Below are 25,240 nucleotides of genomic sequence, written 5' to 3'. Positions count from 1 at the left end.
TCCTGTGAAGATTATAACTAACCCTATCACGTAGGTATTTTTGCATCATGCGAGTGTTTGGGGTCAAAGTTCTTTTGCACTTGAAAAAGGGTTTCGCATTTTTCTTTGAACCCTATTTTGAGACATTTCCAACTATTGACTCTCAAGCGTCTGACTTTACCCACAAGAACCCGGGGTTCTCTGTGGATGTAACTCATAACCAGAATACGGCCAATTTCTGGATAGCATGGCAACTAGACAACAGCAGCCGTGATCTTCTTCCACTCGGGGACCAGCTCCCCATAAACGGCCCGCTCGAGGTCGTCGTACAGCTGGATGACCACCGGGTCGGCAAAGGGAAACTGTTCAACTAGGAGGCATGCACCAATGCCCGTTTCGCGATCAATCCACTGCATTCCAAAACGTTAGCCGTCAGTCCATGATAGTACCATAGTAGAACAAACTTACCCAATGCGAATTGCAGTATCCATGCCACATCATACTTCCCTTCTTCCTCTTGCCCTCCACATCCTCCATATTCAGCAGTCCGCCCAAGCCATGATCGACCGCGTCGAACCCTTCCGGAAACTCTGGCATGATGCCCGCATGAAACGCCCTTCCCATCTCCTTGATCATTTCCAGGCCTTTCTCGTTCAACTGCGGACTAAACATCTGATCAACCGTCTCCTTCGTGAGTCCCAGCTCCCTCTCCCCCTCCTTTGAGCCCGAAGCAGCCCTCAAGACCGCCGCCAAAACCTTCCCATACTCCTCCGCCGTAGTCCACAACCCCGCACCCCCGCTCTCCGCCTTGGGATCCCACGCTGTTGAGATTGGCAATTCTCCCAGCGACAGCTCGCCCGTCTTCGCATCCCTCAGCGCCACGCGGACCAACTTGTCTTTGATTCTCTTTTCCGGATTTTCCAGGAGTTCAGCAGCCGGTTTCAGAGTTGAGCACTCCATCCCCAACGGCTCAAAGATGTTCTCGCGCATGTACCGTCCCAGCGTCGTCGTCGTCGTCGTCGTCGTCGTCGTCGTCATCTCACCTTCATTCTCAGGGGGGGAGGAGGAGGAGGAGGAGGAGGCCAAAACCCGCTCCAACAAAACGCCTGCCCAATCCAATCCCGTGCCGTATACCCACCCCTCGCCAGGGGAAAACAAAAGGGGAGTCGTCCACCCTTCCACCGTCATCGAGTTTGTGTTCCCCTTTTTGCCGACTTCTTTCGCCCATCGCTCCAGCAGGGGATGGCCCAAGTCATAAGATAAACCGACAGAGTGCGTAAGTAACTGGCGGGCAGTAATCGGCTTGGTGATCTCTTCCAGTATCGCTTTTTTTCCCTGCTCTTCATCTTTCTCCTCCTCCTCAAAACCCCGCAAGATCCCCCATTTGGTCAGTTCCGGCAACTTTTCACGGACGTCCTCATCCAGATGAAGCTTGCCTTGCTGGACGAGCTGCATCAGACAGATGGTGGTGAGGAGCTTGGTGAGGGAGGCGACCCAGAGGAAAGAGTCGGTTGAGAAGGCGGGGGTCGAGGCATTGATGGGGAGGGAGGTGTGGCCGGCTGCGCCGGCGTAGATGGGACCGGATTTGTCCACGACGAGGAAGGCGGCGCCGTGGAGTTTGTCCTTTGTGGAAGTAGGCGAATCCCGGTGCAAGGTGTAGCGGTGGAGAATTTGATCGAGGATGGATTTGGCGGAGGCCATGGTTGAGATCTATTTGTGAGGTAGGCGCGGATTGGCAACGGTTGTCCTGTCTTCTTTTTTCCTCTCAACTAACACCTTTTTATGAGACAGTCCAGTCCTGAGCTTGAGTACAACTTGTGCTGACCCCCTCCCAGTAAATTTGGAAAGGCTTTAAGTGGTTTATATAACATTGGTTGGGTAGATAAGTACACGTGTACTCTGTTTGGCAGGGACAAGGGCCAACAGGCAACAATATATACACTATGATGATCCTTCTCGGTCCCGGTGTAAGACGGGCGATCATTTGATTCCCCGCACCACGCCCGCTCCTATGCTGACATTTCGACGCTGTAACACCACATCCCATCAGAATGAATCATCGTGTAATCCCAACAGGCTATGCGAGAGGCTCTTCCTGAGATATGGGGTGCGCCTGCTAGTGTTCGGCGACACTACCACTTTGATGATACCCTTGAGAGCCTTTGTGTTCCGTTTGCTCAAACTTAGGTACATAGCGTACCGCTTCATTGTCACTGAATGTGGTTCTACTCAACCTGCGCTACGATCCGGACTAGCGAAGCCTAGTAAGGCCTTGAAACCAAGCGGTAAGGCTGACATCACTAGTAGACACTCGGCACAGTTCCACAACAGTTCGACCCAACCTTTGTCTATCATGCACTCAATTAGTGGTAACTATTTGGACACAAAGACTTAGTCCACAAAAAATCCCAGACAAAAGGAAACAAACAGGACAGAAAAAGGGTATCGTACGCCTCCGCTCGACATCGGTGTCCTCCTACTTCCACTTGCTGCTCTCCTTCAGCCACGTCTCAAAGTCCTCTGTCGGCACAATCTTCTTGGTGGCCTCTATATCCACTCCATACCCCTGGTTCTCAAAAAAGGCAAACATGGCGCCCATCTCCTTGACCATCCAGAGCATTAGGGTACCGAGGAAGGTGAACGTCTCGGGCAACTCCTTGCCAGTAACCTTCTTGAACTTCTCGCGCGCCTCGTCCAGAGTCAGCTCGTCGCCCGCGATGCCCACGGCCTTTCCATCGTACTCGGTCGAGTTGTAAAAGGCTTCGGCGGCGAACAGACCAATGTCGCGGACGCCCGTGAGCTGCAGCTTGGTGGTGGGCTTGAGAGCGGCGCGCCACATGGCCGTCATCAGCTTGCAGAAGATGCCTGGGTTAAAGTTGTCCATGAAGGCGACGGGGCGTAGGATGGTCCAAGAGAATTTGGACGGGTCCTTCTCGGCCTTGTTGCGAATGTGCAGCTCGATATTGTGCTTGGCCACGAAGTGGGGGACCTCCGGGCACGGGTTGTCCCAGCTCTTTACGTCGCCGCCGCGGTCAACCGATGAGAATATGACCTGCTTGACGCCATGCTCGACGGCCGTGTCAATTAGCGGGATCGCCTGCTGCTCCTCGGGCTGCTTGCCCATCGTCGTGACAACGAAGAGGGAGTCGATGGAGCCCTTGGGCTGGGCGTCAAAGATGGGCTTGGGGTTAGTCGAGTCACCTTGGATCAGCTGGACGATGCCCTTGCTGGAATCGGCGAGGCGCTGGGCCGAGGGGCTGGACGCGTTGCGGGTAAGGGCAAGGATCTTGAGGGATGAGGAGTCGAAGCGGCGGTGATTGAGGAGAGCGCGGACTACGGCGCCGCCCTGTTGACCGGTCGCGCCGGTGACGAGGATGGTTCTGAGAGCCATTCTAACGGCTGGGTTGAAATTGGTTGACTTTGGTTAGTATGATGGTGTTTTGGTTTGTTTGATGCGAGTCGCAAAAAACGATGACGACATGGAGAATCGGGGAAGGAACATATTTATAAGCACAGGACGGGGATGGGGAGCTCCGATTTCCTGCAAGGGAGAAGAGCGGCAGAATAACCTAACGAGCTAGATTGAATTGGAAGCAAATGATCACTGAGACCCAACACGAAGTACTTTTTGTTTGTACGACTGCGCTGTCATGCTTCACGTCTTTCATTTAGTTCGATCGCAACTTCCCAGATGAATGGATGGTGAGCTCTTGTCCGAGAAAGCTTGATACCCTTTTCGGTTAGTATCTGTTTGGCTTATTGATCCCTGAGCATGCGGGGTCTCGATGTTCTTGGTAAGTAAGAGTGTCGTTGATGTGCATGGAATCGAGGGTCAACATCACGTCTCAATGATCAACATGCAGGTTGCGGGTCGTGGTTGCTTATCTTGCCCGGGATGATCAAAGCTTCAGGGCCGAGAGCACTGCGATATTGGGAGGTTTTAAGACAGTCCAATCTATCACCTAAAAAAGCAGCTCGACGGGAACAGAGCAGCGACTCGAACCATGGTTACTTATCTGATTGGTTGTTTGCCTGCAAGAGTGAATGGATGTGACCAAAATGTCCACGGAACCTCTTTTTCGCCGAGTGCCTTTGAGGGTCCACCATGACTACACTACAATTGCCAGATTGGAGACGAGACACGACCACGACGACAGCGTCGCCAATCGCCTCGAACGCCATACAAACCTCACGAGGCACTTGGAGGCGATTGGTAGGGATATGTTGTTGATTCTATGACGCCTCAAAGACAAAGCAAAAGAAGGCAGGAACAATGGTCTTGTTCTTCTTTGACTTCACCTCGGCCACTCAGCCACTCACGTCCCCATAATGTGAACTAGTTTTCGAACAAAGAATACTGGCAGAACGTACTAGAAGAATCACGCGAACAACCGCATTGTGTTTTGAATAGATTGAACCACCCGCCATTGTTACCTCGAGCAAGTACTTAGGTATAAAGCCCCCGTTGTAACCCGTCATGCAATTTCTTCCCGTCTCAACATCAAAGTCACAATCTCACACTCAGATCATCAGAAAACTAGGAGCTGGGGGTAGGTAACGAGAAGCGCGTGCCAAACACTCATTTCCGAATATCAAGATCAAGCTCCTGTCAGGTACAGGCAAAGCAGGCAAGTACAGGTACTTCTAGCAGCCGTTCACTCTCGCAGGCACGCTTTCATCGTTACTACCCGAACGACCTTAAAGCCCAAAATTCCTTGATCCTACTCAAATAACTCAACATGATGTTCCGTTCGCTCTTTTCTTCCCGTTCTCCTTCCCGCTCTCCTTCCCCTGTTTCTACCTCCTCTACAAGATCAACCTCAGACTTCAGCTCCAGGCCCTCATCCCTATTTTCTGTTTCTGTTTCTCTCTCGAAACCTTTACCCCCTCCCCCCGACGCCGACCTTGATTTCTCTGCTCCCGATTCCTTCGCGGTCTCTCTTCCCGGCGGTCACCTGCCCGTTCCTACCTCTAGCCATGCTGTCTCCACAGCCGAAACCATGCTTCTACCCAAAAACAAAATCAGCTCCCACCGTCTCCACCAACTCACTATCCTCATCACAGTTCTCAACCTAACCAAAATGTCCCTCCAGGGAGAACAGGATACAATGGTCAGTATTCTCCAGGCAGCGACCACATCCACGGCCGCAAACTTGCGTACCCCCTCACCAGACTCGCAGGACATCGAGCTCCTAGCTTTGGCTGCCAACGCCTGTAGAGTGAGGAGGTATCGAGCTGAGGAGCCGACGGGTTCAACTGCGGTAGGTCCCTGGCAGGTGGTGGTGGACGAGGTGAAAATAGCGATAAGGAGGTTGGAAGCGGAGGTGGAGGGACTGGAGAGAGAGAGGAGGGTTTTAGAGGATAGTTGGTAGGTACTTCATTGAGTGAAGTAGGTAATAAGTCAGTTCAGGGAAGGCGGTGGTAATGTCGATAGTAATGGGGAGTTAGAGATGGAGAAGAGGTAGACAAGTGGTCAGCATAGCGTGGTAACCTTGCATAAGATACGGTATAGACATTGAAGAATAGACTCTACATTTCTTTTTCAATTTTTTTTGTAACAGTACAGGCAAACAATGATCTCAGTAAATGCAAAGAAAATGACATGCCAGAAGGTGTACCCGGTTTACATTTACGAAGGGCACGTTGCTGTAGCCGGGCAATTCGTCCCCAAGACCGCGGGGTTTCGCGATCTAGGTGTCTTTCCATCGCAACCGCTTTGGGCGAAGTGGCAGAAACCGGCGGCGATCTGGGTCTGTTGGCCTAATGATTTGCATAATAGTCTGGGGTACACTAACCTCTAATGCGACCGCCGCATGTGCTATGGGATGGACAGACCGAGGTATTCCTCCACACCAGACTTTTCAGGCCGCTTATAACCGGTCCTAGCCTAGGCTAGTAAGACTAGAACTACACGACCGTTGTTGTCGTCGTCGCCGTTCATCCGGTGTTCTAGCACCACTTCCAACCAAACCACCAAGTCCATCTGTCACGACAACATCGCCAGTTAACATGGGCTCCCCTCTTGCCCTCTGGACTCACCTTGTCCAAACCTACTCTCCATACCAGATCGAATTCTGGGGCACTCTCCTAACCCAACTCCTCTTCTTCTGGATCCCCGCGGTATCATACACCTTGCTCGACCCTCTCTTCCCCTCCTTCTCCGCGCGCCACAAAATCCAGCCGCCTTTCAAACAACCTTCCGCCGCCGAAATCCGCCACTGCGCCCTCATCGTCCTGCGCAACCAATGCTTCAACATCTTGTCTTCGTTAGCCCTCACCACCCTCGCCATCCGCTCCGGCCGGGGCTCCCGGTTTCGCATCCTTGCCTCCCCGCCTGGCTTCTGGAGCGAAATGGCCTGGCAGATTCCCTTGTGCATCATGGCCCGCGAATCCATCTTCTACTACATCCACCGGCTCCTCCACACCCCGCGCTTCTACAAGATGATTCACAAGACGCATCACGAGTTCACTGCGCCCACGGCTCTATCCGCTCAATACGCGCATCCCATCGAACACATGTTTGCCAACACCTTGCCGATTGCGATCCCGGCGATGGTGTTGGGTGTGCATATCCTGACGTTTTGGACTTATTTGGCTATCATGCTGGTGGAGACGGCGACGGTGCATAGCGGGTACGATTTCAAATTGTTTGGGGTGCTGGAAATGGCGAGGGATCATGATGCCCATCATGAACTGTTTAATGTCGAGTTTGGCGCGATTCCCGGGTTGATGGATAAGCTGCATGGGACGGATTTGAGCAGTAGAAGGAGGAGAAGGAGGGAGGAGAAGGAGGAGAGGGAACGAAGAGCACGGGAGGGGGGAGCGGGTGCGGGGAAAGTTGTGGAGAAGCTGGGAAGAAGGGATTCGGGGGTGATGTTGAAGTAGAGTTGAGATGAGGCTCTCGTCATTTTGAAGGACCGAATTCTTACTTCACAGTGCCCGGTTCAAGTGCATGCCCGTAAAGTAGACTACTGCGTGTGCAAGCTGCATGTCAAAGATGATGATGACAGTGTCTGAAAAGTGGGTTTTTGGAGAGGACGGTTGCTCCACTATCAGCATTTTTTTTTTCGAACGGAGGGCTGACGGTGATGTGCACGACGTTCGGGTATCAGTCATGATTGGATGCTCTGCCGCAAGTTCAAGCAAAAAAATAGATGGTCTGCACGAAGATTGGTGTGGTTGTACTGTGGTGATGATGGGAAGTATAAGGGAAGGGGGAGAAAAAAAAAGCAAAAGAAAAGATAACTCGATCCACCCAGGGGTCGAACCTGGAACCTCCTGATTCGTAGTCAGACGCTCTGCCATTGAGCCAGCGGACCTTGTTGAAGAAATTCCCAAAACTCATATCCCATAACTCCATTCCAGACTTTTTCCCGTCGCAATGTCCCAACCATCACTCCCGTCACCGGCCCCTTTCAACCTCTACCCAACAGTAGTATAAGCACAAGGCTGATAATCACTAGCATTCCCCCTTTACTAAAAGGAATCACACTCACCGTCTCCCCATTTTCACAAACACAATGATTTCCAACTCCATTTTGCGGGTCCGCCGCGTTCGAACAAAACGGCGTTCCCGTCAGCGAAGCAATGGGCACCGTCGTCCACTTGGGGGAGGTAAACGTCGTCAGGTTGACAAACGGGGTGGTCTTGAATGTAAAAGAATTGGATGTTGTGATTGGCTGTTTTGTAGACCGCTTGACAGTCCTGGACACGACGGTGGTGGTGAAGGAAGTGAGGGTTTTCATCACGAAGATGGTCGTGGTCTTATCTGTGACAGGACTGCTGGGTGTTGGGTAGGTGTTATGGTCCCCCCAGGTGTCCGAGTAGCTTGACCAGGTGGTATAGGGGACCGTAAAGTTCCAAGTGGTAGTAGGTGTCGTGAAGTTCGAGGGCGCAGTGGTGGACGTGTCGGAGTAGCTGGTCCAATTCCAAGTGGTGCTAGGTGTGCTGAAGTTCCAGCTGCTGGGAGTGTAGGAATCTGTGTGAGGGTATGGATCGGATTCTGTTGATGTCGTCGTCGTTGTTGAGCTGTGTGGTGTTGGTCGTGGTGGCCATAATGGCGGGAGGGAGGAGAAGGAGTCGGTATAGTGATATTGTGTGGTTTCATTCTCGGTTTGAGTGCTGGTTAGGGCGCTGGGAATGTCACGGATCTCATGCTCATGTCTGGGTGGTCCTTCCAATGATCCTAGAGAGACCTCTGAAAGGAGAAAGAGCAGGAAGAGGGCTGTGCTGAGCGATCGCAGAACCATTTCGACGCTTGTTGGAAGTGATGGCAGGTACTGACAGCCGGGATTATCCTGTAGACGTCGAAGCTAAATCTGAGCCCAACCCTCACTGGTAACCGGCAAAGCTCGAGTGAACCACACGGTTTTCAGCATCGTTGGAGACAGCACACATCTAATACCTTCTCATATATGCTACTATTTCATTTTGCTACTTCCGGACATAAGACCATAAAGGCGAACAGTGTAACCGGCACATGATGGGTGAAACGATAACACGAGCTGTCAAAAAGTCGTGGCCGCGTTAGCTGTATCACAGACACGTTTGCTGCCATCTTCCAGTTATTGTGCGGTCCTTTGTCGATTCTGGTAGCTGGATCCCTTGATATCAGTTGTCACAGGTAGTACAATATTCTGTAGTGCCGTCCAGATGGTGCTGAAAATGCAACACTGCAGAATTGTTCGCTAATCGCTTGTCATCTTGCCGATTTACTCGGGGACGTTGTACAATCGACAGGGGATACCCGTATGATATCATAACTTGGCGGAACATCCGTCGATGGACACGGAAGACTCGAGGTGATACGCGTTCTATCCCCGAGCTACTCAAGTAGAGGTATGCGCAGAGATTTTTAGCAGACACAGGAAGCCATGAAAACAGAGAAGAACGAGATAGCATTGGATGGAAGAGGATATTGAGGTGAATTGGTCTTTGGTACTCAAGAGTCGCCCAGATAATCAAGCCCGCGAGCCATCATGTTCAGCCTAAAAACCTTGTCAAATAATGCCAAAAAGGCATCTCTTCCTGGATTCTTCCGGGTTGCCTGTTGAGAAGATTCGAGACCGGTAAACAGGGTCCTAGAGACGCAGGAGCAGAAATAAATGGGCAAAAGGTCCGATATCTCTCATCAGCAAACATGGAAGGTTAACAATGGTCGTGTAGGACAGAACTTGATCGTCCGGGGGACTCGAGAGCCCCAATAACCTGTTCATAACCTGCATGTACTGCATATTTCCGAGCAAAGTGAAAGAAATTCTGTCATGCCTGCCAGACTACTGGACACAACTGCACATGTTGACCTAGGCGGGCACCAATCCTGGGGCTTGGATTATTCACGGGCAGAACACATACCCCTTGGATCTTTCTGATGTCTTAATTCCTCCTTGGCGGGGAAACCATCCGCAGAAGCCGCTGGTCATCATTCGCCAACGTCCATCAAAGCAAGAAGAAGAATTCGCAGACACCAATCAGCAGCCGGTGTAACGTTGACGAAGACCCTTGCCATGACCGTGTCCAAACATGTCCGCTCAAGGCCAGCGCCGTCCCAGAGGCCACCGCTGTCTGGCCGTCAGCAAGCCCGGGAGACACTTGACCTCACCCGCTTGTTCGTCTTAATTGGAATTTGGCTTATTTTGCTCTTTGTAATTCTTGCACGCCGTGTTTAGATTGCATCCTTCGAGATACCACCAACATCCTCTCCGACGCCGACCATGACGATGCTGAAAAACTGGGAGAACATTAGCAGCGACGACAAGGGCCAAGGTTCTGAATACTCAAAGACCGATATCTATGTGGGCAGTAGTGACGTAGGCCTCAGCCAAGCCTACCAAGGAGCAGAATATCACGACAACATGTTCCCCCATCTCCCAAACCAGCCGCCTCGGCTGATTATTATCGGTGCTACCTGGGGTGGCGTCAGTGTCACAGACGACATTCGGGCCATGGTGGCATCCGACGACAGAGTCACCTTCGACATGTACAATCTCTACAACGTGTTGACGCCCGATCCAGCTTACGGTGCCGTCAAAACATTGACAGTGCTCTACCAACTCGAGGGTTTGAACAACAACGGAGAAGTGCATCTACTCAACATTCCCGAGCACAGCGCCGTCGTCAGTATCTGGGCCGACAAGCACGCCTTAGCCGAGCAAGAAGCCGTAGACAGAACATCGGATTTTGTGCAAACCATCCACCGGCCGTGGCGGACGGGACTTGCCTACAACGGCTCAGTGGAGATCTTGGCGGCGTTGTACGGGCCAGAACGCATCGAGACGCCGTGGGTGTTGCAGGAACTTGCCAAGTTCTTCGAGGGGAGAAGGGGACAGATCCGCATGACGAACGCGTTTTGGAAGAAGGACACTTGGCCGGGTGTTAGAAAGTCATGGACGGTGTACTTTCGGTTTGCCGACTCGAAGCGGATTCAAATTGTTACAGGCATGGAGGACGGCGCGCTGGAGGTACCGTGGGGTAGGTTCTAACGGGAGAAGAATGGTCATTTGAAGAGAATCATAACCAGAGAATATTTGCTTCCTCTTCTTAGACTCACGACGGTCAGCATGGCTTGAATACGGAGGGAAGAGTTGTGTCTTGATGGTTGGGCTCCGAGTTGGAAATATAAGGGTTAGGGTTTTGGCATGTCACTGCACTTACACAATACGCCAAGATAGGTACATCGTCTGGAGTCTGCCACTGTCCGCAGGAAACGGGCAAGACGATAGAACGAACTTGATGGGAGCAAGGTAGTTGGAAATTGATTTTCTCAGAATTACATCACAGCACTTGATAAATGCTTGATATCCGTAGGTATTGAAAACAACAATCAGGCAAAGCTTGACTTGATTGGGGGAAGTAATCCACTAACCTCCATGCCGGTGTTGGTGGCTGATGAAGAGATAGGCAGCAGGTGAGGGATCCCCATCCCAACAAACCTGTTGGTCGCCGAGGTAAAATAGTTTCTTCCTGTTCAGGTAGGTAGGTAGAGTACAATGTGGGCTGTGAAAGGAAAGGAAAGATCTGTCGCCTACCGAGCCGTTATCGGCAAAGAAAAGCGTGGTGAGCAGAGCAGCAGTCAGGGCAGAGATAAGGATCACTGAAGTTGGCGTTTTGGGACGGGATTGGAGGCAGACCTTGGCAGTGCCGCAGCATCCTCCTCTTGGCCTGTGGGAATGAAATTGATCTGGACGTTAAACATGGAATCGTCAGGACGCTCATATTGTGCTCGGGAATCTTCAGTGAGGATCGAGTAAATGATTTGTTCTTACATTGTTGTTGGTGTTCGTGGGGACTGCCGTCGATGACGAGGCCTGGGGGGCTCACTCGGCGCTCAGACACAGAAAGACCCAGGGAAAGACCAAACCATGGGGGCCTGGGCTTGGCACATCGACCCCGCACTATCGCGGGCTAGTGGAGCGGCTGAGCGTTGGCAGGCACACGCACTGCAGCTCGGCGAACTACCCGACACCACAAGCCGTTGCTACTCTACAATCAGTGAACGATAAGCCGGCATCTTCGAGAATTGGGAATCCGAGACTGGACAAACATCTCACTTTAATAGTACCGCTTCTCTGAAAGCGTCGCAGAATCAAGCTCGGATTCCCATTATTTTCGTCTCGCAAAGTTCGCGCTGTATCCATCTCGTGACATCTAAAGTTCATGACAACGGTCTTAGTCCCTCTCAATCAAATACAGCTGACCCCAAACACTCGAAAGCCCGCGATAACGGCGTTGAGCTGACCTCGACCATGGCTTCTCCAACAACCCCGGATCTTCATAACCTAAATCGGAATAGAAGTACGGCAACCGGGAGAACGACAATGCTACCCTGGGGTCCCAAGAAGTACCTAAAGACCGAGGGTGGCTAACAAGACAGACCCTGTCCGATACAACACCACCTCGACCTGCAGATCCATCATCTACACCCCGGACACTGGTTTTCGCGGTACAGCAGTTAATTTCTTCGGTGCTACGATAAGACGTCCGCGGCTTCTGCACATCTGATCATACTCTCAGTTTGCTCAAACGATTACTGGACGAATCGGTCCGTGTTGGAAAGACTATGACATACAGCAATCTCCAACGAGCATCTCACGTATCTCTCTCTTCCCAGGCCAGGAACGGCAACATGAGAAGGTACCTAGTGATCATGTCTGGAGATAATATAAGCTGGCGATGCCTCCCACAGGACTCGACATGAGGACATCAGCAACTGCTCTATTACCAGCTTTGCCCCCGAGTTGTGCTCACCAGGCAACAATGGGTTTCCTCAACGCTCTTAGCCCCCGAGCCATTGTGGCCTCGGTTTTGGTACTGAGCTCCCTCGCCTACGATGTTGCCGCTCGACCCAGCCCCGAACCCAAAGCCGACTGGGTACGAAAAGGCCCTGCTCGCAAGAAGATGTCAAATCACATCAAACGTGCCATTGAGAGCCAGAGCCACACTCGACGAACCGAACAAGTCCCTTGCGCCGATGTCCTCGCAAAGCCCATCACTGCTCCCAAGCCCAACATCTGGGGACAGCTAACAGGCGAAGAGATTTCATCAGTGGTAGACTGGCTCTTTGCGCAGCAACAGTTCAACCTGACTGTCACCGAGGAGGCTGGGCCATGGGATAACACGATGTGAGTCCAAGACACTCGACAGGCGCTCTTTGCAAATGCTTACTACCCATAGACAGCTTGTTGAGGCCATGTGGCCAAACAAGACCGATGCCCTTGCCTTCATTGACGGCGATGCGCCGGCTCCTACCAAGTACGCCCACGTCCTGTTGAACAACCGCGCGACGGAGAACCCCTTCTATGCCGACATCCTCGTCGGTCCTCTCCCTCTAGACAACACAACCGTATCGTGGGAGCCCCTTACTTTTCCCTACAACAAGCCCAGCGGTGACGGAAAGGTCCGTAACCTCGATGCGGACGAAGACATTGTATACGAAGAATGGATCTGGAAGATTAGCGCCTCTATTGCCGATATCACTCTCGATCTATGGAACGGCACGGCCTTGGGTCTGGAAAACGATACCCTCGACATCTGGGGCATCGACCCCTTGTGGCAGGATGATGGCAGGGTCATCCGTTGGGATGGCTTTTGGGCTCTTTCTGGCGATGTCTTTGATGCCGAAACCCTGCTGCCCCTGGGTCTTTACTTTGTGTCCGACATCACCGGCCGTGACCCTAGCAAGTGGTCGCTCGAAGGATGGCTCTATAACGGCACCTTTTATGCCACCACCGAAGAGTTCCGTGAAGCGTACTGGAGCTCTTGCTTCAAGAAGAACGGCCCTAATGTCCCTGGCGCCTGGTCAGCCACTGATCATAACGGAGATGTTCCTCCTCTGGATTACAACCACCCCCCAACGATCGTTGCCCCGGCCGGCGCGAGATACGGCGTCGACCACGAGCAAAAGTACGTTGAGTGGATGGACTTCAGCTTCTACATCGGCTTCACCAGAGATACTGGCATGGCCTTGTACGATATTCGCTACAAGGGTCAAAGGATTCTGTACGAGCTTGGTTTGCAGGAGGCATTGGCTCACTATGCCGGTAACGACCCGTTGAACTCGGGCATTGCCTATCTTGACACCTTTTACGGCTTTGGCCCCTACGCCTTCGAGCTTGTCCAGGGCTACGACTGCCCCACGCACGCCACCTACCTGAACTCCTCCTTCTATGTCTCGGAGACCACCCACACGCACATCAACAGCATCTGCATGTTTGAGTTTATCTCTGACTTCCCGATCCAGCGCCACACCACCAATCGTTACACATCGGTCACCAAGAATACTTACTTCGTTGTTCGTTTTGTCTCTACCGTTGGCAACTACGATTACTCGTTCAGCTACTCGTTCTTCCTTGATGGCACCATCTCTGTCGAGGTCCGCGCCTCGGGTTACATCCAGTCCGCCTACTTCGCCGGAAACGAAGAGTATGGCTTCAGGATCCATGACAACCTTTCCGGCAGCATGCACGACCACGTGCTCAACTTCAAGGCTGATTTTGACATCCTCGGCACAAACAATTCCGTGGAGCTGGTGACTATGGCGCCCACTACCGTTACATACCCCTGGTCCAAGGGTAAGGCCAGGAATACCATGCACTTGGAGAGGTCGTTTGTCGAAAGCGAGGACGAAGGCCGGTTCAACTGGGCTCCTAACCAAGCCACACAAGTCATCGTTGTCAATGAGGACGTCAGGAACAAGCACGGCGAGTTCCGGGGTTACCGTGTTCTCCCATCTACTGGGACTGTCCACTTGACCGTGCTCAACTCTACCAACCTCGCCAACGCTGGCCGCTGGGCTGAGTACGACATCCAGATTACCAAGTACAAAGATACAGAGCCGAAGGCGGCGCACCCTTATAACAGCCAGGACGTGCATGACCCACCCATTGACTTTTCCAAGTTCTTTGATGGCGACAGCCTCCGGAAAGAGGATCTCGTCCTGTGGCTCAACCTGGGTATGCACCATCTCCCCCACACGGGCGATCTACCCAACACGGTCATGACCACGGCGCACGCTGGTGTGCATTTCATGCCCAGCAACTACTTTGAGGGAGACGAGAGTCGCAAGACGGTCAACCAGGTCCGCATCAATTACTCGGATGGCAAGACCAGCGAGGTCCAGACATTTGGGCAAAAAACCAAGGCCGAGGATTACAATGGAACCTGCAAGCTGGTGTTCGAGCCGGTGAAGGCGGATCTGTGGGGCTACACTGGTGATATTGTGGTGAGGAAGTTCCCCTATGATCCTAACAACCCATGGTTCCAAACCGGCTCCATCGTTTAGATCAGCAGAACTCGTGTAGCAGCAGCTGCTTTTGTGACGAGATAACGAGATATTATATGAAGGTTTTGGATAATGATGGTCAATGATAGTAAAGCTTGCGATTGCTCGTCTTGTTTATTGCGCATCGTGATTCTGCTCCTGTCAGTCTATCACTCACAACAAGGAGGCTCGAGGAGCAACAAAGTGAAAGTCGTACCCTATCGTCGACATTGAACAGACCTAAAGTGTCTCGTTGTATAGGAGAGAATAGCCAACTTCTAGACGATTTCGACCTACGTCTGAAGAAAAGGGTTCAATTTCAAAGTCCAGGAAAAACCGAAGCTATCTCTGGATGAGTTTCAGGGTGGGGTGCTAGGGTACCATGTCCATGTGCACGCTCCAACTGCCCCTTTCGTCAATACGGTCAATTTTGATTGGATACACTCAGCAATAGCATGGACAGATGGACAGGCGATGCCTGCCTGCAAAGGTGCACTTACTGCGGTAGTGCTCTCGATGACCACTGCTGACATTATGTGGTATCAACCCTTGAACTGTCAATTGGGTTATAACTTGGAACCACCTGAATCCTTTGATCTGTTGGAGGAGACAAATATCCCGTTGCAGATAGTCACTCGTCTATGCAGCTTGGTATGGATGAGATGGACTTAAGTTGTGAGCTACTGTCATGATCGAAACTACCTTTGATGATCTCGCTTGGCTGCGGATGAAAAGCCTTTCACGTTGACGGAGACTCTGGTGATACAATGTTGATCAAATCCATATCCTCCGAGCCTCCTCATTTTCTGCGGTGTATTAATTCAGCTTGTCTCTATGGGTACCTTCAGACCTTGGGCTATTTACCAATCATGTTGCAGTCAAATCTGACTGACCTAGTGGTAGGTGGGATTGTCGGAATATTCAGCTTTCACGACGGTCAGATAGGGTGCCCCTGGTGCCTTCCGCTTTAAGCCCTCTACTCTGGCTGCGCCTTCACTGCGTATCAGGCCATCTTGTTGCCATCCTTCTGTTCACTCCAACCAACTGCTTGAATCAGACTTCTAGCACCAATCCCGATTGCCGCTTTGCAAACAACAAGCACGAGCAGCAAACTCAGAGCGACCCGGAAATAGAGACTGAATAAGTATTGCTCGTCGGCTTTACTGTCACCGACCTTTTCGACGCCGTAGAAAAAGAAAAGTGCAAGTAGACACAGACGAGAAACGCGGCACCGCTGGTGGTACGTTGCCGGGCCAAACCGTACGATAGCCGGCAATAACGACGATATACTGATCATGGTAGTCACTCCTATCAGCGGTCTGGACGGCCAGATAAACTTCTTCAGTCTTGTCAACCAGCAGGATGAAGATGGGCCGTGTACCCCACACGCCATGGGCCAAGAGAGCTGTTTCATCGTGCCAAATTTCCATAGAGGAATTTAGTCTACTTCCGAATCCAAGGTTGAGAAACAGTAGAATAATATTCGGGATATCTGCGGAGATGGAGGAGAGGCTTCGCCCAAGGTCGCTGTCTGCGCCAGTGCCAGTATCAGTGCCAGCGACGGCGACGAGGGACAAGTGTCTCACAAAGTTTACAGAAAGCTCTGGAGATGGCGAACGGCAGGTTTTGCCTGATGTCGCAGCCAGTTCTGGATGACTGAAGTCAAGCGGCTTCGCGGCGAACAACGGACCATCAACACCATACGTCAGACTGTCAATACCAACTTATACTGACGCATTGGTACTAAGGTTACGGGAGATGAAGAGACTGATGGCGCCAGGGAAGGATGTCGGGCCTGGTCACAGAAACTCCGAGAATGTCGGTTCTCATTGCGGCGACTCGGATGATGGACTCAACGACAACGCCGACGAGTTCAATGCCCATTTGGCTGATGGTGCGCTTTTCAACAACGGATATTCGGATGGCATCCCAGATGGCAGTAATACCGATGGGGGAGTCCGACAGCCGGATGTGATTCTGTGCTCCTCCCATGACTCAGATCTGGTGATATTTGCATCGTGGTTGAGTGGAAATTGTTGCAAATTGACCGCTGCCGCTGATCGCTGAGCTAACAGTCGCCGAGAGTCGAAAGTTCAAAAGTAGAATTCTTTTTTGTTTTTCCTATTTCCTTTTTTTTTCTTTCTTCTTTTCTTTTTTCTTTTTCCGATGGGCCGCCACTCTAGTATTGGCTTGTTTTGTTAACTCGAGACCTCGGATTAACTCCCATAGGCAATGTTTGATATCTCTGTCTTACTCTTCGCTTCATGTTAAAGACTGGCCTCATCTAGAATATGCTGATCCTGCTGTAAATCATAGGATTTCCAACTCATGTGAAGGTATTTCCGATTGGCACCTGGGTATTCGATTGTTTCATTTCGAAATCTAGGACAGTTCAAAGTTTGTCTCCTCCAGAGTGCGAAGAGGTGCTAGATGAGTTTAGGTCTGTTGGTATCACCGCTTAAGATCTTCGTGATTCTATAAGTGCTTGGCCCAAGACTCTCGACTGTGCAGTTGTGATAGGAAACAATGATGCGGATGATAAGCACAGGATGCATGGCAATAGTGTGATTCTCAATAGCTTTTTTCCTCGCTCTCAACATTGATGTGCTTGGGTATCCTAAAATAGTAATGATACTATTACCAATGTAAAAGTTCTACAATATTACTCAGCCTCATGCAATTTCCGTGTCATGGCTCTTTCGTGGACTTCCGCAATTACTCCCACCTTCCATACCGATATGTCGTCTTCCGAACGGATCGTTACTGCATAACATGTTTCTCATTAACTCAACGAGAGCCATCCACTGAAGCTTCCCTGTCGAGCCTTCAGCCTACGCAGAATCACTCTGAATCTCATCATCTGCATCCGAGTGCGCCACATTCTGTTCCCCGGCCACCTCGTCAATCCCCACAGTCGAGCAATTCCCTGCATGACTCGTGGGCGGCGACAGAGGTCTGGAAAAGTCAAAGGGTGGTTCGTCTCCTCCCGAGCCGTGCTGAACGAGTTGCTGCAAGGCATGCGATGCCTGATGGAGGCTATGGCTATGACCATGAGCATGTTGAGGATGCGCGTGACCCTGGGACCAAGGTCTCCCTTCCCTCATGTGGCTTGCGCTCTTAGCAGACCTCTGCAACCGCGGCTTGGCAAGTGTGTGGGCAACGGGCGCTCGGGCGTGCGGGGTTATACTCCCAGGGCGTGTGTGGGCACCTCTGCGGTAGCTCATCTCCAGTCGCTCGTCCTCCTCGGATTGGTCATCGGTTAGGTAGTCATCGTCATGGCTTTGGTACATCTTTCTGTGCCGCGAGGCGAGGATCTGGACGCTGCTAGCAGAGCTTCTGCGGTGATGATGCCGGCTACGATGATGCTGATGCTCGCCAGGCGTGGCTTCCCCAGAAGAGGTTGGAGGGCGCATAAAACAGGGGGTGGGCTGGATGGCTGGGCCGAAAGTGGCACCACTGGAGCGACCGAGGTCGACTTGGCTCTTACCAAAGACGACGCGGGCCCGCAGGGCATGGACGGCCTGGTCCAAGGCCAGCTCGATGGCTAGCCTGTCTCGAATCCGGCTCAGTTTTGGCCAGGTTGCTCGTTCGCCTATGAGACAGTTTCGCATCATGAACTCTGATGTTGGGTTCTTGAGAATGCGGGGAAGGTCTTGCAATTCAAGTTCTGGCAGAATGGTAATGTCCCCGGAATATCGCTGGCTGAGGATAGACCTAAGCTTCGTCAGAAGACCGGGAAAGATGCCAAACTCGGTCAAGAAATGCAGTCGGTGAACGGCCTCGTCTTTAGCAAGAGTGGTAAGGTAATAGAGCCACTCGCTGTTGTTTTCTTGGGCGGCAGCCTTCTGTTGGCGAAGGCGGCCGGGATGGTTCCGAGGATATAACCTGTCATCTTTAGAGAGAAAAGGAACGATGTGGGGGTTGACTTGGGAAACAATAAAGTGGTTGACATTGAACATCTCGGCGAGACGGGTCATGGGTAGGTCGTTGTCTACAGAGCCATCAATCCAGCGTTGTGGTGTTGGGTTCCACGGAACGTGGGCGCCGGTCGTAGGATCCTTGACCAGCAACGGGGCTGCCTGGAAAACGAGCGGGACGGAGCACGAAGCGGCCACTGCAGACCAGATCATAACATTCGGAGCCGTGATGTAGTTGAGCAACCGGGGGAGCTCGTAAATAGAGGCGGTCGAGACGCAAATGTTGCATATCCTTCGTGTCCGGTTGTAGGCTTCCTGGAACGTTAGATCGCCAAGCATGGATCGCATGACGCGGGTAAGATTCGTTATATCGGCCCAGCTCCCTTGGGTAAGGAGTCTGCGCAGACTGTCGGAGATGCCGTCGTTGGGCCCCTTGAAGACGTCGAGATCGCCATAAGGAAAGGTCCGGATCAAATCGGGCACCTCCTCGTCCTTCCTAGTGCACAAGACCGAGCACACAATGGAACCAGCAGAGGCGCCCGAGATGATGCGAGGCAAAAGGTTTGCTTCGAATAGAGACTTGATGACTCCAATATGGGACATGCCAAAAGTAGCTCCTCCACTCAGAAGCAGGGCACTTCTCCCAAAGCTCTGTCTTGCGAACAACATGCCCTCCAACAGATCCTTGGTCTCCATGTCGGCAGGCAATGTTTGGGTGCTTTGGTCCACCAGGGCGCCGATCGTTTTGACGGCCGAGTCAACGTAGTCCTCGATCAGTTTCTTGGTTCCAACATACGAATGGCGGTACAAGTCAATGTTGCCCATTCCCCCGAGGTCACGCGAGAGGGCGGTGCGGACGAGATACATCATTTCCCTTGTGTCGCCATTTTCGCGAGCATGATCCAGGTCTCGTAGTTTGGCCTCGATGATATCGGGGTGGTAGTCGCCGGTCGAGGGATCGAGTTTCCAGGCGTCATTGCCTTCGAGGTGGTCGAGTTCCTTGGCGGCCGTTTCCCATTCATCTGCACTGGTGGCCTGCATGTCACAGAAGAATGGTCAGCATTGTCGGAGATGTGACGTAGAACAGCATGGCTCCAGAACAGGTGTACAAACATTGTGCATGACGTCCTCTAGGAAGCGCATCCTCTCCTCGATCCTCCGCTTGTTTTCCCTCTCCGACTCGGTGAGGCCGTCGCGCCAGGACATAACATAGTTGCCGGCGCTGCGCATGAGTTTCGAGAAGGGCCGGAACGTGACGCGCTTCTCGACCTTGCTGTTCCTCTTCTTGAGTGCCGAAGTCAAGGTTTGGGGAGATGCCTTTTGAGTGCCACAATCACTGCCATCGGGGCCGCCGGGGCCGACACGGATGCCTGGCGGCCCGTGGACGAGGAGGTCGGTCATTGGAGTACGGTAACAGGGAACTGGGGGGTCGGAGCGCGGCGTCGGATTGTATACGTAGGTGCCTGCGGTGCGAGGGTTTGGGCCGAGGATCTATCTATACGGAAGCCGGCCGTGGCGGAAGGGAATCGGCGTGTATGGTAAGCGCCAGTGGGGGAGGTTCAGGCTCTCGGGTAAGGTAGGTACTGTAGTGTAAGCAGAAGAACAATAATAGGCGCAGTAGCGTGCAGTGGATGTTGTTTTTAGGTTATCGAGTTGTGGAGTAGAGGTAGGTAGGTACTGGCGACAGGACCTAGTGATGGGACTGGAAGCCAGGGCAATCGGGAAGGGCGCGTGGCCGATTCGACATGGAAATATGTTATGAAAGACGGCGACATGGAAAAAAGAAGTTGGCGGTCAAGAAATGACTGCGTGGTTTCATTGCAGCAAGGCTTCCAGGATCCTTCCTGTTCGGGCCCGTCCTGCCGTCATCAGAAATTCAAGGTGCCCGGGTTTGGCGCGCAAGGGGAAGGGCCAGCTGACGCCTTTCGGGCGCTGTCCCCGACAAAAGAGGCTGGAAGGGTCTGGGGCTGTCGCTGAAGGGGGGCCACGGGGGCCACCGGACCACACAGAGGGGAATGCAAATCGTGGGGCAACCCTTGCATTGGTGGGGCCCCGTCATTAGTCAGGACGGACACGCGCGCACTTTCATGGCCCTTTGGGGTGTGTGGTTGGGTGTTCCATCGGTCCTCAATGTGCAATTTCCCATTCAGATCGGGACCACCCAACCATCATCGGAAAGGAATCTGGGGAAACACCACACAGACCGCACGCATCTCTCACGGGTTCACACAGTCCACCCTTCTTGAAATACTTGGTGGACCTCTCTCTCTGCCTCTTGGGTCGCCGTTGAGCTATAAAGCTTTACATTGCTCAGCACATGCCTAAATCAATGACCGCAGAGGGAAAGCTTGGTGATTGCCCTTGTCATACACTAGTGCTGCCGATGATCAGCAAGACATGACCAATAATGTTGACACTGCGATAATTTACGTGGGTGTTGATTGTGGAGAAGAGAGTCGGCGAAGGCTTCAATTTAGGAGGCGCCGAAAAGTGGACGCAGGGAGTCCTGGGATGGTGCAGTGCAAAGGACGGGATCTCGTGGCAACCCGCTACCGTTGGTCCCATAAGCCACCAGAAGGAAGATTGAATGGAGAACAGAGACGAATTAGTGTAAGGTGGGGTCAGAGGACCTCCATTAAAGCTTTCACATGTTAGAGGTTGCTTTAACTTCCATCTTGTCCTTCAAGTTCTCCCAGTCTGGATGACGTGCATGCATTTTCGGGCAACCCCAGTGCTCCACGCACGGCTCCATCATCGATTTCATTTCGAGTTCAGTTGAGACAGTGCATAAACCGTCTCTTCCCACTGTCGTCACCCACCAACATCAGCATGAAATGAAGGATGGATGGATGTTGTCAGGGTGAGTATCGAGGATGTTTACCACAACACTCCAACAAGGGTGGGACTCAGCCGTGTTTTCAACATACATATAGTTCACACCTGACTTCGTTATGGGTGGTCAAGTCACTTCAAAAGTGTGAAGGAATGCCAGTGCCTCAATGACAAGTCCACTGAATCCACGCGTAACCACCTCACTCAACAAGTCCCCAACTTCAAGACAAACATCGATTCTATACTTGACAAGGAATACTGTCCACCTTCCATTCACAACGGCGTTTGATTGTTTGTGATTGACCACACGGAGACAGCAAAGTCGGCAAGGCTTAGAAACGTAGGCTTTGAGCGATGAAGCGTCCGATTGAATACTGTCGTGCCATCACACTGCCGAATAACCGGAAGTTCTCACATTACAATGTGGGATTATCCGTCAGAATCTACCTAGTGCGGTCTCAGATCGCCAAATCGGACGGAAGAGCCCGGCCCGGGATCTGGGGACGCTGAACTTCGGCACTCCATCCTGGAAGCTGCCGTCTAAGTCCAGTCTTAGGTTCCGGGTGGAGTGCACTGCAGCGGGAGGTGGAGTGGATCCCGCCTGGGACGGGAACGGCGCGCTCTCCACTTCAATTCAGTGCAGCCCAGGGCAGTGGGCACCTAATCGCTTGGGGGGAAAAAAAAAAGAGGAAAACAGAAAACAGGATTGACTTCATCAGTCACGTTTCCGTGTACCCGCCTTCAGTTACACTACAAGGAGAAGTCGACTTTGGTCGTCGTGCAGGTGCCCGTCGCTCCGAGTTCTCCCCTCTTTTTGTCTGTTTGCTCGTCATCGCTCCACCGGGCCAGTTTCCGGGCTACGGCAAGGTTCGGCGCACCAGCAATGACAGACGCCGACAACCAGCCCTCCCGGTCGGCAAGATCATTGCTTCCAGAGCCGACGCTTTCCTTCACCCTTCCGAGTCTGCACGACGGCCTTGCCATCGATTGTCGCGTCTACCATCCTCAATCTCTCGACCCGTCGCCCTCCTCGCCACCCTGGCGGAAGCACGCTGCCGTCTTCGCCCATCCGTATGCTCCTCTTGGGGGTTGTTATGACGATCCAGTGGTAGACATCGCAGCCGGAGTACTGCTTAAGCTTGGCTTTTTGGTCGGCACCTTTAACTTTAGGTTGGCTTACCTCCCTGCTCCCAGTCGCTATTCCCGAGTATGCTGACAATAATACCTCGTCAACCTAGAGGCGCACAAGGCTCCGCCGGTCGGACCTCTTGGACAGCAAAGGCGGAACATGCAGACTATCAAACATTCATCGGCTTCCTATCATATTACATTCATTTTCTCGATCCCTTCCGAACACAGGTTTCCTATGCCGTTCCGACGACGACCCCAATTGCCGAAGCACCAGATCACCTTGGGGCTCATGGCGGCTCTAGCCCCATTACACATTCTGCGTCACGCGATACCACCAGATCACCATTGTTCCTAATGGGGGGCTATTCGTATGGTTCTATGATTACCATGCAACTTCCCTCGCTCCAGACCATACTCCGCCAATTCGACACTCCAGCATGCACCTCCCATGCTGCTGAAATACGACTTCGAGCTCAGCATCTTGCAGAGGCGCAAAATACAACTTTGGGCAGTGCAAGAGCAGCGGCCCTCGAGCGTCAAGCCAACACACCGTCTCACTCACCGAGCGGCATGCGTTTCGGGGGAGAAGAAAGCAGCAGAAAACACCATCATTCGCGATTATCCTTCTCCCAAGATACCGAAGACAAAATCCGCAAGGGGGTTTCGGACTTGATGGTCAAGGCAAAGAGTCATAAGAGACGTCTTTCCGGAAAGGACCACAGCTTTGTGGGTGGAGATGCAGCACACGACACACCCGAAACCAAGCAGCAACCGGCCAGGGATTGTTTACCTTCTGTACCAGACCGAGTGGTCTTTCGTCCGGCCTACTTGCTGGTTTCGCCTTTGCAGGGCCTCATCAACAACCTCGCGACGTTTTCCTTGCTTCCTCGAAGGCCGTCGTGGAAAGGTTTGACCAGATCCCTGTCTTCTCCAGCTGCCACGGCTTCTCCAACGAGTGAGCTTGGTACGGATTCCGAGACTGCTCTTTCGCTCGAAGAAGCCGAAGCCAAGTTGGTACGAAACCCTACGCTCGCCATTTACGGCGACAATGATGGCTTCGTGCCTGTACGAAAGCTACGGCCGTGGGCTTCCCGCCTGGAGAGCATTCCTCACTCTTCCTTCCGAGCCCACGAGGTTTCTGGAGCGAGTCACTTCTGGGCGCAAGGCAGATCAGCATATACACTGAAGGATGCTATCAAAACGTTTGCCGAATCAATCTTGGCCGTAGACGCAAGTTGAGTTCAGTAGGTATCTATTCAACATTAAGTACATCAACTCATAGGTTCTCCAACGCCCGGACTCTGTTCTCAACCGCAATTTTCGAGACCCTGACATTCACTGCCACCATCTCAAATCCGTGCGGAACTCCAGGGTACACGTGCAGCTCTACACTGACACCAGCCTTGAGCAGTCTTGCACCAAACTCCACGTCTTCGTCCCTAAACAAGTCCAGCTCGCCGCAGTCGATAAAGGTTGGTGGCAGTCCTGACAAGTCCTTCGCCCTTGCCGGCGCAGCATATGGCGAGATCTCCTTCACGCCATCCGCACCCGCATACGCCCCCCACGCAACCCTGTTAGCGGCGCCGTTCCACATCAGGTACGGGCTCAACGGATGGTCCTCGGGCCAATACGTCCTATCATCCAACATGGGGTACGCCAGCACCAGTTTCTTGACGGGTGGTGAGATCTTGTCGTCACGCGCCTTGAGGGCAACGCCCGTAGCCAGCCCGGCGCCGGCGCTCACGCCGAAAAGGGCAATGCGTGCCGGATCAATCTGCTCCGAAGCAGCATTGGCATGGAGCCATTCCAGGGCAGCATAGCAGTCGTCAAAGGGGGTGGGGAAAGGGTGCTCGGGGGCGAGACGATAATCGGCGGCGTAGAAGGTGAGGCCGCTGGCGTGCGCGTAGCGCTTGATGTCTTTGCGGAACTGGTCGACATTGTTATTGACGAAGCCGCCGCCGTGGTGGTGGAGCACTGCAGCACGAGGGCCAGGGGTTGCCGCCGCCGCCGCCGGGGTGAAGCGGTAGAGGGTGATCAGGGTGCCGTCCTTCGAAGGGATTTGGTAGGTGGTCTCGGTGATGTCGGGGGAGTCGGGAATGTTGGCGAGGACGAGCTCGAAGTCGTTATAGTTGGTGCGGAGGGAGTTGATGTCGGTGAGGGGAGCAGGAGGCGGGAGGGATGCTTTGGCCGCCAACAGAGGCTGGATGGCCTGGAAGTATTCGGGATCGAACTTGTTGTCGGCCATTTTGTTTGATGTTGCTGAAGGTGGGGCGTTGGTGTTCCAAAAGATCGCGGGGAACTCGAGGTGCGGGATTGCAGCTACGTAGCGATGTCGAAGCTTCTTCTACCTCCCGAACCTGTCGATCACCCTGCCGAACTCGGCGATGGTCAGTGTACGTGTCGATGCCGAAGCGATGGCAGTCTGTGGGGTGGGCACGTGGTGGGGTACCGCGCTCGCCCCGGCATTGGCTATCCGGATCGCATTGATGGGAGTTGTGGGCGGAATTACACCGTCGCTTCCCACCGCGGTATCTCAAACCGGCTATTAGCGTCATGGCCTGACCATTCCATTTGTCAGCTTTTTTTTCATTAGGAGACCCCAGTTGGATCGTCACGTCACCGA

General features: G+C 52.7%; 10 protein-coding genes and 1 non-coding gene across 11 annotated transcripts; 4 read left to right on the top strand and 7 right to left on the bottom strand.

The window, feature by feature from the left end:
* Positions 1-17: 17 nt before the first annotated feature.
* Positions 18-2,028, bottom strand: B0T23DRAFT_47998 (beta-lactamase/transpeptidase-like protein). Its single transcript, XM_062841333.1, has 2 exons — positions 448-2,028; positions 18-389 (listed from the first exon to the last, which is right to left on the bottom strand). The coding sequence occupies exons 1-2, from the start codon at positions 1,678-1,680 to the stop codon at positions 234-236; spliced, it is 1,389 nt and encodes a 462-aa protein (XP_062688359.1). The 5' UTR covers positions 1,681-2,028; the 3' UTR covers positions 18-233.
* A 386-nt stretch (positions 2,029-2,414) lies between these two features.
* Positions 2,415-3,652, bottom strand: B0T23DRAFT_48018 (uncharacterized protein). The gene is made up of 2 exons (XM_062841334.1): positions 3,549-3,652; positions 2,415-3,378 (listed from the first exon to the last, which is right to left on the bottom strand). The coding sequence occupies exon 2, from the start codon at positions 3,368-3,370 to the stop codon at positions 2,456-2,458; it is 915 nt and encodes a 304-aa protein (XP_062688358.1). The 5' UTR covers positions 3,371-3,378; positions 3,549-3,652; the 3' UTR covers positions 2,415-2,455.
* Positions 3,653-4,718: 1,066 nt separating this feature from the next.
* Positions 4,719-6,864, top strand: B0T23DRAFT_400031 (fatty acid hydroxylase superfamily-domain-containing protein; the record flags this gene model as incomplete). Its single annotated transcript, XM_062838460.1, has 4 exons — positions 4,719-5,347; positions 5,390-5,412; positions 5,563-5,729; positions 5,866-6,864. The coding sequence occupies 4 exons, from the start codon at positions 4,719-4,721 to the stop codon at positions 6,862-6,864; spliced, it is 1,818 nt and encodes a 605-aa protein (XP_062688357.1).
* A 362-nt stretch (positions 6,865-7,226) lies between these two features.
* On the bottom strand, positions 7,227-7,298 carry B0T23DRAFT_t391. The gene has a single exon. It is a non-coding gene; the product is annotated as a tRNA-Arg (tRNA).
* Positions 7,299-7,401: 103 nt separating this feature from the next.
* B0T23DRAFT_408542 (uncharacterized protein) lies at positions 7,402-8,228 on the bottom strand (the record flags this gene model as incomplete). The annotated part of the gene is made up of 2 exons (XM_062839310.1): positions 7,402-7,428; positions 7,476-8,228. The coding sequence occupies 2 exons, from the start codon at positions 8,226-8,228 to the stop codon at positions 7,402-7,404; spliced, it is 780 nt and encodes a 259-aa protein (XP_062688356.1).
* Positions 8,229-8,409: 181 nt separating this feature from the next.
* On the bottom strand, positions 8,410-8,982 carry B0T23DRAFT_47976 (uncharacterized protein). The gene has a single exon (XM_062841331.1). The coding sequence runs from the start codon at positions 8,878-8,880 to the stop codon at positions 8,590-8,592; it is 291 nt and encodes a 96-aa protein (XP_062688355.1). The 5' UTR covers positions 8,881-8,982; the 3' UTR covers positions 8,410-8,589.
* An 851-nt stretch (positions 8,983-9,833) lies between these two features.
* On the top strand, positions 9,834-11,260 carry B0T23DRAFT_347477 (uncharacterized protein; the record flags this gene model as incomplete). Its single annotated transcript, XM_062835989.1, has 3 exons — positions 9,834-10,449; positions 10,759-10,781; positions 10,962-11,260. 3 exons carry the CDS (start codon positions 9,834-9,836, stop codon positions 11,073-11,075), a joined length of 753 nt encoding a protein of 250 aa, XP_062688354.1. The 3' UTR covers positions 11,076-11,260.
* Positions 11,261-12,234: 974 nt separating this feature from the next.
* Positions 12,235-14,758, top strand: B0T23DRAFT_408539 (amine oxidase catalytic domain-containing protein; the record flags this gene model as incomplete). The annotated part of the gene is made up of 2 exons (XM_062839309.1): positions 12,235-12,599; positions 12,652-14,758. 2 exons carry the CDS (start codon positions 12,235-12,237, stop codon positions 14,756-14,758), a joined length of 2,472 nt encoding a protein of 823 aa, XP_062688353.1.
* Positions 14,759-17,269: 2,511 nt separating this feature from the next.
* Positions 17,270-20,416, bottom strand: B0T23DRAFT_416100 (patatin-domain-containing protein). Its single transcript, XM_062839619.1, has 2 exons — positions 19,768-20,416; positions 17,270-19,689 (listed from the first exon to the last, which is right to left on the bottom strand). The coding sequence occupies exons 1-2, from the start codon at positions 20,053-20,055 to the stop codon at positions 17,569-17,571; spliced, it is 2,409 nt and encodes an 802-aa protein (XP_062688352.1). The 5' UTR covers positions 20,056-20,416; the 3' UTR covers positions 17,270-17,568.
* A 1,767-nt stretch (positions 20,417-22,183) lies between these two features.
* B0T23DRAFT_47870 (Alpha/Beta hydrolase protein) lies at positions 22,184-24,218 on the top strand. The gene is made up of 3 exons (XM_062841329.1): positions 22,184-22,656; positions 22,725-23,861; positions 24,029-24,218. The coding sequence occupies exons 1-2, from the start codon at positions 22,370-22,372 to the stop codon at positions 23,854-23,856; spliced, it is 1,419 nt and encodes a 472-aa protein (XP_062688351.1). The 5' UTR covers positions 22,184-22,369; the 3' UTR covers positions 23,857-23,861; positions 24,029-24,218.
* Positions 23,875-25,229, bottom strand: B0T23DRAFT_47866 (Alpha/Beta hydrolase protein). Its single transcript, XM_062841328.1, has one exon. It carries the CDS (start codon positions 24,860-24,862, stop codon positions 23,894-23,896), a length of 969 nt encoding a protein of 322 aa, XP_062688350.1. The 5' UTR covers positions 24,863-25,229; the 3' UTR covers positions 23,875-23,893.
* Positions 25,230-25,240: the final 11 nt, after the last annotated feature.

Source organism: Neurospora hispaniola (assembly GCF_033458365.1).
Source record: "Neurospora hispaniola strain FGSC 10403 chromosome Unknown B0T23scaffold_10, whole genome shotgun sequence".
Lineage (NCBI taxonomy): Eukaryota > Fungi > Ascomycota > Sordariomycetes > Sordariales > Sordariaceae > Neurospora > Neurospora hispaniola.
Note: the sequence above shows the minus strand (reverse complement) of the source record. Positions and strands in the feature narration are given on the sequence as shown.